Source organism: Anomaloglossus baeobatrachus, chromosome 7 (assembly GCF_048569485.1).
Source record: "Anomaloglossus baeobatrachus isolate aAnoBae1 chromosome 7, aAnoBae1.hap1, whole genome shotgun sequence".
Classification (NCBI taxonomy): domain Eukaryota; kingdom Metazoa; phylum Chordata; class Amphibia; order Anura; family Aromobatidae; genus Anomaloglossus; species Anomaloglossus baeobatrachus.
The window spans coordinates 77,674,381-77,689,688 of record NC_134359.1 but is presented as its reverse complement, the minus strand read 5'-3'; the positions used below and the strand labels follow the sequence as shown (position 1 = coordinate 77,689,688).

General features: G+C 45.0%; 1 protein-coding gene across 1 annotated transcript in view; it reads right to left on the bottom strand.

The window, feature by feature from the left end:
* Positions 1–1,714: 1,714 nt before the first annotated feature.
* The window catches only part of LOC142245101 (endoribonuclease YbeY-like), a 35,298-nt gene continuing 21,704 nt past the window's right edge, over positions 1,715–15,308 (bottom strand). Inside the window, exon 5 of the mRNA XM_075317430.1 lies at positions 1,715–2,457. Within this exon, the coding sequence (XP_075173545.1) occupies positions 2,362–2,457 (96 nt within the window). The 3' untranslated portion in view covers positions 1,715–2,361. The remainder of the gene's footprint in view (positions 2,458–15,308) is intronic.

The window sequence follows — 15,308 nt, the reverse complement described above, 5'->3', positions numbered from 1 at the left end:
CTAGGACTGGCTAGCAGGGGGTGTATATGCTAGGAGGGAGGAGCTACACGTTTTGAGTGTAGTAACTTTGTGTGTCCTCCGGGGGCAGTAGCTATACACCCATGGTCTGGGTCTCCCATGACGGAACTATAAGAAAAAGAATTTACGGTAAGTAACAAAATTCTCTTTTTTATGAGCATTTTTATGAGTTCTTGGACTGCAAAGGGCCCATATATTCTTCTTGCACAAGGGCCTTCTTCTGTCTGTGATCTCTCCCGTCCAGTCCCTGTACTTGTACTTCCTGCAAAGTTATTTCTCTGATGAAGCCCTTCTGACTCTTTGGGACATCTAGATGAATGATTTGTCCTGTATAAGCAAAACTCACATTTTTTTTAAATTAAACTGAACTACAAAAGTGATTTTTATCTGTGAATACATGCAGTTAAGTAAAAAAAAAAATGTCCCCAGAGGTGGACATCCCCTTTAAATTGTTTTCTTTTCTGTAATGAGTTATTAAGGTGAGGCGATATTTATCAAGTTAAACTTGGATACATCTGTAGTGAGATATTGTTTGGAGAACAAGTCTGGAGGGTACAAAGACTACTTTTATGCCGTCACAGACCTCTGTATCACATAAGATATGAGCAGGAATATCATTGTCACAAGAAGGTTGGGGGAGCTGCCGTGCAGATACTGCTCAGATGCCTTCAACTTAACCTAATAGCGAAACTGCTGATTTGAAATGTGCAGCCCTAAAATGCATTACATGAAAAGTCCACTACATGTACATAGGGTTTTGGTGGAGGAAAACTTATCAAATAATTTGTTCAAGGAAACTGTCTGTGCCGCCCCTCGTCTGTACTGTGTGAACTCAGTCTAAAAGCCTGTTCAGACCAGAGTATTATGCAGATGCGTGCTATCTGAGTAAAATCAGTGTGACTCAATAGGGCTTTTCGGATGACATTTTTTTACTCAGGCGCACAGTAATTGCAGCATGCACTATGCTTTTCTGAATGCCGAATGAAACTCTCCCATAGAAGTCTATGGATCTAAATAAAAAACCCTGATTCCACACACGTCGCTTTAATCTGATTTGTATGAATACACTAGCTGTAGTACCCAGTGTTAGTCACTAAGTGTCTTTCTGTTTCTCTCTCACTCTCTCCCTGCCTCTTTCCTTGTCTGGCTGTCTCTGTCTGTCTCTCTTTCTCTCTCTCTCTCTGTCCATCTATCTCTGTCTCTGTGTCTGTCTCTCTCTGTCTGGCTCTCTTTGTCTATCTGTCTGTGTCTGTCTGTCTGCCTCTCTGTCTGTCTCGATCTGTCTCTCTCTTTGCCTAGCTGTTTGTCTCTGTCTGTCTCTTTCTCTATCATCACCGATATCATACTACCACACACACAAGCTTCTTCTACTAAGAATGTCCTTTGTTGCCTATAGCAACCAATCACAACTCCTATTAATGACCTGTAGCTCCCAGTTCCATTAACTTCAATGGAGGCAGGTCTTTTGGCAAAGAACCGTAAGCACGAGGTTAAATTTTCCCCTCAAAACATAGTCTATGACGCTCCCTAAGTCACATGAGGTGGCTGTGAAAAATGTTATGATTGTAAATGAGACTGTGCGGATTCCTTTAGCGGACACACACACACACACACACACACACACACACATTCATACATACATTCAGCTTAATATATTAGATTTCCAATATGAACTAAGGAAACTCTATTTGATCCTGTACATTTTTTAATGTAGATGTCTGAAAAGGGATCGCACATGGACATAAAAAACGGACACATTGACGACAACATGAGTTAAAGTTTTCTGGATGAAAATCGGATGAATATTTATACGCTCGAGTGACCCGGCCTCAGTCTTCCCCAGACAGTATTTTTTTTTACTATTCTTTCACTTCTGATCAGACTTTTAGAACTTTTTGTTTAAATCTACTCAGATCATGTAACTCATTTTTGCAGACGTCATTCTTCACGACAACCTATAATTGGATTAAGGAAAATTGTCATCCAATGTAAAAAAAAAATTCACCATTAGATTTGCAAACTGGATAATGTACAGTCACGGCAATATCAGAATCCTCCCTTGTTTCTTGACTCTTTTAATAAAGGAACTCATCCCCAGAATAGTGATTCCAAAATTGCATTCAGCTGGTAGTGGATTCTGGATAGTGGACTCCAAACTGGACAGTGATTCCAAAATTGCATTCAGATGGATTAGGGAATCATCTGGGATAGTATAAAGTGCAGAATCGTACAATTATCGCTAACCATCATGTCCTATACCGATGCATGACGTATGTATATAATTCCAGTTTCTCAGACGCCGTTTTCTCTGTTCTCCGTACAGCTCATGACATGGAAGTGATATTATTCTTGGTCGTAATGCTCTGATGTCAGTGGGGTAAGTGCAGATCCAGTAGCTCGGTTTATCTCCATTAGAACGTCACTTTCCTTCTCAAACATCTGTGAGAGTGAACAAACGATATGAAAATAACTAGAATTTATTATTATTCATTAATAGTAAATATATAAAATCTTGGGTCAACTTTTATATTAGTGTTCCTTTATAAAAAAAAAACATATACTATATGGAGCATAGAGACTAGAGGTGTCCCCAGAGGCCAGAAGACAGATGAAAAATAAAAGTAGTATTGGGGAGAAGCAGCACAAATTTTGCCTGATCTCCAGGGATGAAATGAGAAATACACAACATAACAGCTTGCTGATTATATGCCCTTAAATCCAGAGCAGAAAAATAATCAACATGTAAATGGGGTTCTCTGTGGACCACAGTCTCCTGGAATACATATAATATGGCTTGGTCACCCATTCGTAGGAAATAAGGAGGGGCATTTCTTATACACATCCCATTTGTGGCTGTACTTAAATGGATTAGCTACTACTAGGACAACCTCTTTTGATTCCACATGTTTCTCCCAGGTAAAATAATAAAGACTTTAATTACCTCCCATACCGGCGCCCTTCTAGCTGTGTACGGGCTCGAGGTACTGGAGATCACATGGGGTTGAGCACTGGCTTCCTTCTCAACTCCTTAGGACCAAATGCGTTAATCAACAGGAAGTGAGCTCACTTCCTGTTGATTATTCGTTTGGTCCGAAGGCGGGGAGAAGGAAGCTGGCACAGATTGTCAAAACGCCACATAAACAACGGGAACGCGAACCACGGCACTGTTAGAATGGCGCCAGTAAGGGATACAAGTATAGTCTTTATTATTTTACCTGGGGAAATGTGAAACAGAAGGGGTTGTCCTAGCAGTCGACAACCCCTTTAAAGGTGTATGCACATCTTCTATCTTCTGATGTGCACCACGCTTCTGACTCCAGGCTTTCTGCTTGCCATATGGAATGTAGAATGACAGTTCAGACCTCCAGTATGGTTGCACCACTGGTCTAAACTGTCTTCTTTCCCTTCTGGCTAGTAGGGGCAGTTCTGCCTCTGCAGCATGGAAGAAGAGCAAGGACACTGAAGCTGGCCGGACCCAGACAACTTCAGAGGGGCATTTACAAACTGTATAGTAAAAAGCCTTTAAACTTCCGGCTCTGTGATGTGAGGACACGGAAGACAGAGCTCCGCACGTTCCTCAGCCCCACACACCGACGAAAAGAGCCCCACAGCCGCGGGAGGAGGCGGAAAACGGGAGGCAAGGAGCGGGAGGTGACCGTGTATGGAGCGGTACCTCCTTAGGAGCAGCGGCAGACAGCGGAAGAAGCAGGGCGCTGCAGAGGGAGAGCACATGGAGCATAAGATAGCGGAGGACGCGGGCCGCAGCGGTATGCAGGGAGGTGAGCAGAGGCAGATGGAGGAGGAGGAGCAGCTGAGAGAGCAGCGGGCAGCCCAGCAGTACAACCAGCTCCCAGGCCTGCAAATAGACTACTAATATATATATATGAGTGCAAGCCAAAAATACATACTATATATAAGAATAAGGCTGCACATCAAACTTAGATAATGGTATAATGCCTCAAGCATATGGAAAAATATTGGAATATACAATGAAAAATGCTACTTGCTAATTTGAACATGTGAATAATGAATTGCATACCTGCTATGAATATTAGGAAAAAGGAGATATTTAGCAATTGCATTGATCAATGTAACTGAGCCCCAAAACCTCGTCAAGGTACATCTCTATATTGGGGTCCCTAGCTCTGTGACCCTAACTGTGTGTCATCTCATTGCAATTAAAAACTGCTATGGGTGGAGAGGGGTAACTAAGGACTTTCTTATATAGGAGATGGAAAAAACATGGCCGAAAGGGGCGGAGCTGTGTTCACATTCAGAAAAAAAACTACATATAACTGAATAGGATAACTGAAGTGAGCACTAATATATATATATGAGTGCAAGCCAAAAATACATACTATATATAAGAATAAGGCTGCACATCAAACTTAGATAATGGTATAATGCCTCAAGCATATGGAAAAATATTGGAATATACAATGAAAAATGCTACTTGCTAATTTGAACATGTGAATAATGAATTGCATACCTGCTATGAATATTAGGAAAAAGGAGATATTTAGCAATTGCATTGATCAATGTAACTGAGCCCCAAAACCTCGTCAAGGTACATCTCTATATTGGGGTCCCTAGCTCTGTGACCCTAACTGTGTGTCATCTCATTGCAATTAAAAACTGCTATGGGTGGAGAGGGGTAACTAAGGACTTTCTTATATAGGAGATGGAAAAAACATGGCCGAAAGGGGCGGAGCTGTGTTCACATTCAGAAAAAAAACTACATATAACTGAATAGGATAACTGAAGTGAGCACTAATATATATATATGAGTGCAAGCCAAAAATACATACTATATATAAGAATAAGGCTGCACATCAAACTTAGATAATGGTATAATGCCTCAAGCATATGGAAAAATATTGGAATATACAATGAAAAATGCTACTTGCTAATTTGAACATGTGAATAATGAATTGCATACCTGCTATGAATATTAGGAAAAAGGAGATATTTAGCAATTGCATTGATCAATGTAACTGAGCCCCAAAACCTCGTCAAGGTACATCTCTATATTGGGGTCCCTAGCTCTGTGACCCTAACTGTGTGTCATCTCATTGCAATTAAAAACTGCTATGGGTGGAGAGGGGTAACTAAGGACTTTCTTATATAGGAGATGGAAAAAACATGGCCGAAAGGGGCGGAGCTGTGTTCACATTCAGAAAAAAAACTACATATAACTGAATAGGATAACTGAAGTGAGCACTAATATATATATATGAGTGCAAGCCAAAAATACATACTATATATAAGAATAAGGCTGCACATCAAACTTAGATAATGGTATAATGCCTCAAGCATATGGAAAAATATTGGAATATACAATGAAAAATGCTACTTGCTAATTTGAACATGTGAATAATGAATTGCATACCTGCTATGAATATTAGGAAAAAGGAGATATTTAGCAATTGCATTGATCAATGTAACTGAGCCCCAAAACCTCGTCAAGGTACATCTCTATATTGGGGTCCCTAGCTCTGTGACCCTAACTGTGTGTCATCTCATTGCAATTAAAAACTGCTATGGGTGGAGAGGGGTAACTAAGGACTTTCTTATATAGGAGATGGAAAAAACATGGCCGAAAGGGGCGGAGCTGTGTTCACATTCAGAAAAAAAACTACATATAACTGAATAGGATAACTGAAGTGAGCACTAATATATATATATGAGTGCAAGCCAAAAATACATACTATATATAAGAATAAGGCTGCACATCAAACTTAGATAATGGTATAATGCCTCAAGCATATGGAAAAATATTGGAATATACAATGAAAAATGCTACTTGCTAATTTGAACATGTGAATAATGAATTGCATACCTGCTATGAATATTAGGAAAAAGGAGATATTTAGCAATTGCATTGATCAATGTAACTGAGCCCCAAAACCTCGTCAAGGTACATCTCTATATTGGGGTCCCTAGCTCTGTGACCCTAACTGTGTGTCATCTCATTGCAATTAAAAACTGCTATGGGTGGAGAGGGGTAACTAAGGACTTTCTTATATAGGAGATGGAAAAAACATGGCCGAAAGGGGCGGAGCTGTGTTCACTATTCAGTTATATGTAGTTTTTTTTCTGAATGTGAACACAGCTCCGCCCCTTTCGGCCATGTTTTTTCCATCTCCTATATAAGAAAGTCCTTAGTTACCCCTCTCCACCCATAGCAGTTTTTAATTGCAATGAGATGACACACAGTTAGGGTCACAGAGCTAGGGACCCCAATATAGAGATGTACCTTGACGAGGTTTTGGGGCTCAGTTACATTGATCAATGCAATTGCTAAATATCTCCTTTTTCCTAATATTCATAGCAGGTATGCAATTCATTATTCACATGTTCAAATTAGCAAGTAGCATTTTTCATTGTATATTCCAATATTTTTCCATATGCTTGAGGCATTATACCATTATCTAAGTTTGATGTGCAGCCTTATTCTTATATATAGTATGTATTTTTGGCTTGCACTCATATATATATATTAGTGCTCACTTCAGTTATCCTATTCAGTTATATGTAGTTTTTTTTCTGAATGTGAACACAGCTCCGCCCCTTTCGGCCATGTTTTTTCCATCTCCTATATAAGAAAGTCCTTAGTTACCCCTCTCCACCCATAGCAGTTTTTAATTGCAATGAGATGACACACAGTTAGGGTCACAGAGCTAGGGACCCCAATATAGAGATGTACCTTGACGAGGTTTTGGGGCTCAGTTACATTGATCAATGCAATTGCTAAATATCTCCTTTTTCCTAATATTCATAGCAGGTATGCAATTCATTATTCACATGTTCAAATTAGCAAGTAGCATTTTTCATTGTATATTCCAATATTTTTCCATATGCTTGAGGCATTATACCATTATCTAAGTTTGATGTGCAGCCTTATTCTTATATATAGTATGTATTTTTGGCTTGCACTCATATATATATATTAGTGCTCACTTCAGTTATCCTATTCAGTTATATGTAGTTTTTTTTCTGAATGTGAACACAGCTCCGCCCCTTTCGGCCATGTTTTTTCCATCTCCTATATAAGAAAGTCCTTAGTTACCCCTCTCCACCCATAGCAGTTTTTAATTGCAATGAGATGACACACAGTTAGGGTCACAGAGCTAGGGACCCCAATATAGAGATGTACCTTGACGAGGTTTTGGGGCTCAGTTACATTGATCAATGCAATTGCTAAATATCTCCTTTTTCCTAATATTCATAGCAGGTATGCAATTCATTATTCACATGTTCAAATTAGCAAGTAGCATTTTTCATTGTATATTCCAATATTTTTCCATATGCTTGAGGCATTATACCATTATCTAAGTTTGATGTGCAGCCTTATTCTTATATATAGTATGTATTTTTGGCTTGCACTCATATATATATATTAGTGCTCACTTCAGTTATCCTATTCAGTTATATGTAGTTTTTTTTCTGAATGTGAACACAGCTCCGCCCCTTTCGGCCATGTTTTTTCCATCTCCTATATAAGAAAGTCCTTAGTTACCCCTCTCCACCCATAGCAGTTTTTAATTGCAATGAGATGACACACAGTTAGGGTCACAGAGCTAGGGACCCCAATATAGAGATGTACCTTGACGAGGTTTTGGGGCTCAGTTACATTGATCAATGCAATTGCTAAATATCTCCTTTTTCCTAATATTCATAGCAGGTATGCAATTCATTATTCACATGTTCAAATTAGCAAGTAGCATTTTTCATTGTATATTCCAATATTTTTCCATATGCTTGAGGCATTATACCATTATCTAAGTTTGATGTGCAGCCTTATTCTTATATATTGCAAATAGACTACGACCGTCTGGCTGGTGCAGTGGCAGTGCACCTGGCAGACAGGATCAAGGATTCCTTGAAGGCTATGGTGGGGGCAGCGCTATCACCCCTGAGGGAGCAGATCACACAGCAGGGAGCTAGGAGGTCAGAGATGGAGCAAAGAATCTCTGACACAGAGGACGAGGTGACAGCATTAAAAGGGGCAGCTGCAGGAGATGGTGGAGAGATCCCAAGCCATAAGAGACAAAATGGAAGATCTGGAAAATCGCTCCAGAAGAAGCAATTTAAGGCTGGTGGGACTGCCAGAATCCATAAGCATGCGGCAATTGGACAGTATATGTGAAGCAGAGCTCCCCAAGGCGCTAGGTCTGACGCATAAATGCAGGGTGGAAAGAGCGCACAGAGTGGGCCCTGCAAGAGAGCATCCAGGCACAGGAAGAACAGAAGGCAACACAGGAGTGACTGGACCACTTAGGCCGCGCCAAGTGATAATAAAATACTTGGAATACAAAGACAAAGAAGAGCTGCTGCGAACGTTTAGAGGAAGGAGGACCCCATTGTCTTTACAAGGACAAAAAGTGCTGATCTTCGGGGACTACTCGGCAGAGGTTACACGCAAAAAGAAAGCCTTTAGTAAGATCTGCACTGCGCTATACCGTAATGGCATAAAATTCCAAATGCTTTATCCTGCAATACTGAGAGTAACAAGACGTGATGGATCCCTTTTTGCGACGAAAGACTTGAGGGAGGCGGAGAAGTGGATGGAGGAGATGGAGAACAGAAGCCAGACGGAGGAATCCCCGGAGAGACAACATGACCGACATGGAGGAGAGGAGGAGAGCCGGGCATCGGGTCGGAAAGACTGGATGGAGGGGAGAGAGGAGGGGAGAGAGATCCATGCAGGAAGCCCAAAGACAAGGAGGTCGCCGTCGCGTAGGCCTGGAAACCAGAAGAAGGGAGCGCCATGAGAGAGGCTGCAAGGAGAATTGATATTTGGAACTGAACTGAGGGGCCCAGGAGAGAGGGGACTGACGGAATGCAGGGGATGAGTAACATCTACTGTTTATCATTGCATTTTTACTCTTTACTTCCATTTCCTCTTTTACTTCCTACTTCCTCTTCCACTTCCTACTTCCTCTTCCAACTTCCTCTTCTTCCACTTCTCACTCCCCCTTTCGCTACCTCTTTCACTTCATGCCTCCTTTTCTATCTCCTTCCACTTCCTCTTCCATTTCCTACTTCCACTTCCTCTTCCACTTCCTCCTTCCTTTTTCACTTCCTCTTCCTTCTCTACTTCTTCCACTTCCTACTTCCTCTTCCTCTTCCACTTCCTACTTCCTCTTCCACTTCCTCTTCAACTACCTCTTCCTACTTCCACTTCCTCTTCCACTTCCTACTTCTACTTCCGCTTCCACTTCCTCTTCCTACTTCCTCTTCCACTTTGTACTTTCTCTTCTACTTCCTACTTCCTCTTCCACTTCTACTTCCACTTCCTACTTCCTCTTCCTACTTCCTCTTCAACTTCCTCTTCCACTTCCTACTTCCTCCTCCAATTCCTACTTCCTCTTCCTACTTCCACTTCCTCTTCCTACTTCCACTTCCACTTCCTCTTTTACTTCCTACTTCCACTTCCTCTTCCACTTCCTCCTCCACTTCCTACTTCCTCCTCTGCGGTTCTCCTCGCCTTGTCAATTTATATTGACCAAGGTGCCCTGCCCCCTCGGGGGTGTGGGGGGGTCCTAACATCTATGGAGGACCGGGCTTCTCTCTATTTAGTATCTACGGATAAATCGCTCCTCTGGTATCCAGGTCACTTATGCTGATGGGAGGTGGAGTGAAATTGAGACCAGAGGCAACAAATAATATGTATGGGTAATGAGGGTGGGGGTATTGTATGCTGGCACGGCTATTGACCAGGAAGGCCTTGCTCTGGTTTGTTAAATAACAGAACAATGGGGGACAGGCTATATGTAAATGTTAATTAGGGGGCTGAGCGGGGATTGCGGAGCCAGGAGCATCACAGAAAAAATGGAAGTGATGAGACGATTGATTGTAAAGGGGGGGACAGTTGAGGGGTTGTCAGTTGGCAATAGATCTAGGTTGAATAGTTGGGTCCAGGGAAAGCAACGCTATAAGCATACCGAAAGACAATTGAAAGCAGTTGGGGGGGTAGTTTAACAGGTTTACAGTTAATGCCAAGATTGGGACACAAGGTTGCGCCCAGGCAATACATAGTTGTAAGCGCACAGCGAAGTTAGAAGGAACACAAAGCCACGCACACAGGGGGACACATAGCGACGCAAAAAACATGAGCAACGGGGAATATGGTTAAAATATAGTGATGAGCGAGCATGCTTGTCACTACTCGGTACTCGCACGAGTATCGCTGTACTCGGGCTGCTCGGCGGGGACCGAGTAATCTCGCGATACTCGTGCTGTACTCGTGGTCTTCATTTCTGCATGTTGGCGCTCTTTTGAGAGCCAGCCCTCATGCAGGGATTGGCTGGCAGACCACTGCAATGCCACAGCCCTGTTAGTTGTGGAATTGCAGTGATTGGCCGGCCTGCACAGCGTGACCGAGCCTTTATATCGGCCGGCGCGCTGTGCTCTGCTCACAGCTATCCAGACTGTCAGTGCAGGGAGAGTGTCGCTGATTCAGGGAAAGCTTTGCGGCCCTTTATAGCTTTTTCAGTTGCAGGGCTGCAAACAGTGTGACCAAAAGTCCTTCTCAGGACTATTCTAGTTGTATACAGGCAGGCAGGGTATAGCCAGGTCGGAGTACAGTAGCAGAGTCCTTCTCAGGACTACTGTTGCTATATACAGGCAGGGTATAGCCAGGTCTGAATACAGGCTAGTGACCAAAAGAGTCCTTGTCAGGACTATTGTACCAGTATACAGGCAGGCAGGCAGGCAGGGTAGTGGTGACCGTATACCAGCCTTCATCATATCTGGGGCTGGTGTACACAGTGTAAAACAGTCCAGATAGTGTCTGACTTGTCTGTAATTGTCGCTCCCCAAAAAAACCTGTTAGGTTCTTATTGCGTCCGTGCTTGGTTTTTAAAACCGCACGTGTGTGCCTGTTGGTGGCAGCGTACAGGTGCACTTGTGTGCAATTTCCAGAAACTTTAATATAACGCACAAGTAGTGAATATACACGTCAGCAGTGCACAGCATTGCAAAATGCGCAAGGGCATTGGCAAGGAACAAGGAAGTGGACGTGATGGTGGTGCAGGCAGAGGCCGAGGTCGTGGGCAAGCTCTAATTTCGCCACAACAAAGGGCCACATCTAGTCGCTCGCACGTCCTGTCCCAAATTCTTGGGGACCGCAGCAGTACACCGCTCTTGAACCAAGACCAGTGTCAACAGGTTGTTAGTTGGATAGCAGATAATGCTTCCAGTCAGATTGGCACCACCACAAACACTCTGTCTTCCACACGGTCAAGTGTCAGTAGCCGTGATACTGCACCGCACATTTCTGAACCTGATCCTCCTTCCTACCACCAGGCTGAGTACACGTCCTCCTCGGACATTAATGATCCCACACTTGGACACTCGGAAGAGCTGTTCACGTTTCCATTCACACATTCTGGCCTCTCGCCAGCTCATATTGAAGTGGGTCATGAGGAGATCGTCTGTACAGATGGCCAAATATTTGAGCAGCCACGTTCTCACGAAGTTGGCAACGTGTCTCAACAAGTGGTGGACGATGATGAGACACAATTGTCAGGAAGTCAGGAGGAGGAGCAGGGTGCGGAAGAGGAAGACGACGTGGTGGATGATCCAGTAACTGACCCAACCTGGCAGGAGGATATGCAGAGCGAGGACAGCAGTGCACAGTGGGAGGGAGGCGTAGCATCACAACAGGCAGTAAGAAGCAGGGTGGTGGCCCCAGGCAGAAGTCAGGCAACCGTTCCCCGGAACAACACGACGACACAAGGTGCCTGTACAAATGTTAGGTCTTCCCGAGTCTGGCAGTTTTTTAAGTTGGATCCAGATGATTCAAAAAAGGCCATTTGCAACACCTGCCGTGCCAGCATCAGCAGGGGTACCAAAACTAGCAGCCTGACCACCACCAGCATGATCAGGCACATGTCAGCCAAGCACCCGACTTTGTGGGAAGTACAACAGAGTCGAGGAGCAGTGCTTGCTGATGTCACTGCTACGTCTTCGCTGGTTGTGCATGCGAGCCAATCCCCTGTCCATGCTGCCTGCGAACAAGCCTCCTCCACTCCTGCACCTGCAGTTGCCTACGCAGAAAGAACACCATCATCAAGCACGTCCTTGTCCCAGCGCAGCGTTCAGTTATCCATTCAGCAAACCTTTGAACGCAGGCGCAAATACACTGCCAACACCCCACATGCCACAGTTCTAAATGCTAACATTTCGCGACTGCTTGCGCTGGAAATGTTGCCTTTTAGGCTGGTGGAGACAGAAGCATTCCGTGACCTGATGGCGGCAGCTGTCCCACGTTACTCGGTCCCCAGCCGCCACTATTTCTCCCGGTGTGCCGTCCCCGCGTTGCATAACCACGTGTCACAAAACATCACACGTGCCCTGAACAACGCTGTTTCACCCAAGGTCCACCTAACCACAGACACGTGGACAAGTGCTTGTGGGCAAGGCCGCTACATCTCGTTGACGGCACACTGGGTTAATATTGTGGAAGCTGGGACCCAGTCTGAGCGAGGGACGGAACACGTCCTTCCCACACCAAGGTTTGCAGGCCCTACCTCAGTCAGTGTTTCACCCACACTCTACAGCTCCGGAATGTCATGCTCTTCAGCCTCCTCCTCCTCCTGCGCATCCTCATCCACTGTGCCCTCCACACCAGTCACAAGCTGGAAGCACTGCAGCACTGCCTCGGCGAAGCGGCAACAGGCTGTGCTGAAGCTAATCTGCATAGGTGACAAACCCCACAATGCAGAAGAGCTGTGGACAGCTCTGAAACAGCAGGCAGATCACTGGCTCACACCTCTGAACCTAAAGCCAGGAAAGGTCGTGTGTGACAATGGCCGGAACCTGGTGGCGGCTTTGAGGCGAGGCCAGCTGACACATGTTCCATGCGTGGCCCATGTGCTCAACCTCGTGGTTCAGCGGTTTATAAAGTCATACTCAGAGCTGTCTGATCTGCTGGTAAAAGTTCACCGCCTGTCTGCACATTTTCGAAAGTCACCTACTGCTTCAGCCGGCCTTGCCGGCTTTCAGCGCCGTTTGCATCTTCCGGCTCACAGACTGGTGTGTGATGTCCCCACGCGTTGGAATTCAACTCTGCACATGTTGGTCAGGATATGTGAGCAGAAGAGGGCAGTTGTTGAGTACCTGCATCACCTAAGCCGTCGGGAAATGGGTCAAACTCCACACATAACACCTGAGGAGTGGAGATGGATGTCAGACCTATGTACCATCCTCCAAAACTTTGAGGACTCCACCAAGATGGTGAGTGGTGATGACGCCATTATTAGCGTCACCATACCGCTACTCTGCCTTCTAAAACGGTCTCTGCTGAAAAACAAACATGATGCATTGCAGGCGGAGCGCGATGAGTTGCAGCAAGAAACAGTAGTGGGTGTGGGTGATAACACACAGCCCAGCCTCGTCTCATCACAACGTGCAGTGGAGGACTATGACGAGGAGGAGGATGAAGACATGGAGCAACTCTCCGGCCAAATTGAGGATATGACATGCACACCAGTCATATCCTCGGTTCAGCGTGGCTGGCCAGAGGACAGGGTAGATGAGGAGGAGGAGGAGGAGGAGGAGGAGGACAGCATGTTCAGTCATCTTGTTGGTCAGGCTACTGAAGTCCTGGCTGTTAAGAGTCTGGCGCACATGGCTGACTTTATGGTAAGCTGCCTGTCTCGTGACCCTCGCGTTAAGAACATCTTGGCCGACAATCATTACTGGTTGGTAACACTGTTAGACACACGCTACAAGGAGAACTTTTTGTCTCTTATTCCCGTGGAGGAGAGGTCAACCAAAATGCAGCAGTTCCGGAAGGCCATACTCACGGAAGTAGGCAAAGCATTCCCCTCACAAAACGCTAGCGGCATAGGTCAGGAATCAGTGGACAACCGAGGCGTACAGCCGAGAGAGGCACAAGTCCAATCCGCCAGAGGTAGGGGAACAGTCTTTAAGATGTGGGACAGTTTTCTCAGCCCCTCACGTACCACAGCCCCTGAGGTGCGGGGTAGTGCCACAAGAAATCCTAAGTTTGCCCAGATGCTGAAGGAGTACCTTGCAGATCGAACTGTACTCCGACATTCCTCTGTGCCTTACAATTATTGGGTATCCAAGCTGGACACGTGGCATGAATTGGCTCTCTACGCCTTGGAAGTCCTGGCCTGCCCTGCTGCTAGCGTTTTGTCAGAGCGTGTTTTTAGTGCCGCAGGTGGAATCATTACAGATAAACGCACCCGCCTGTCAACTGAAAATGCTGACAGGCTGACTCTGATCAAGATGAACAAGGGTTGGATTGGGCCAGACTTCACCACACCACCAGCAAATGAGAGCGGAATTTAAAGTTTGCCATGTACCTCCACTCACCCATGGGTACACACTTCTGGACTTTGGATAATCGCTGGACTGCTCCTCCTTCTCCTCATGCGCCACCATGATGATGACCGTTACAAATTGCAATACTTAGGCCTTTGTTTCAGGTATACCCCCAGTGGTAAATTTTTTCGCCCATTCTTTGCAGAATGGACATTACAACGACAGGAGACCCGCTCCTTTGCAATGGGAACAATGTTTTGAGGCCCTCATGCACGTCTCTACCCAGGGACAACGTGGAGCCTCCCAATTTTTGGCTGCCCTGCCTAAGGGCTATACTATAATACACCCACTTCCTTAAAATGGACACTTAATGTTTTGAGGCCCTCATGCACGTCTCTACCCAGGGACAACGTGGAGCCTCCCAATTTTTGGCTGCCCTGCCTAAGGGCTATACTATAATACACCCACTTCCTTAAAATGGACACTTAATGTTTTGAGGCCCTCATGCACGTCTCTACCCAGGGACAACGTGGAGCCTCCCAATTTTTGGCTGCCCTGCCTAAGGGCTATACTATAATACACCCACTTCCTTAAAATGGACACTTAATGTTTTGAGGCCCTCATGCACGTCTCTACCCAGGGACAACGTGGAGCCTCCCAATTTTTGGCTGCCCTGCCTAAGGGCTATACTATAATACACCCACTTCCTTAAAATGGACACTTAATGTTTTGAGGCCCTCATGCACGTCTCTACCCAGGGACAACGTGGAGCCTCCCAATTTTTGGCTGCCCTGCCTAAGGGCTATACTATAATACACCCACTTCCTTAAAATGGACACTTAATGTTTTGAGGCACTCATGCACGTCTCTACCCAGGGACAACGTGGAGCCTCCCAATTTTTGGCTGCCCTAGCAAAGGGCTATACTGAAATAGACCCACTTCCTTACAATGGGCACTTCAGGTTTACAGGCCATCATGCACGTCTCTATCC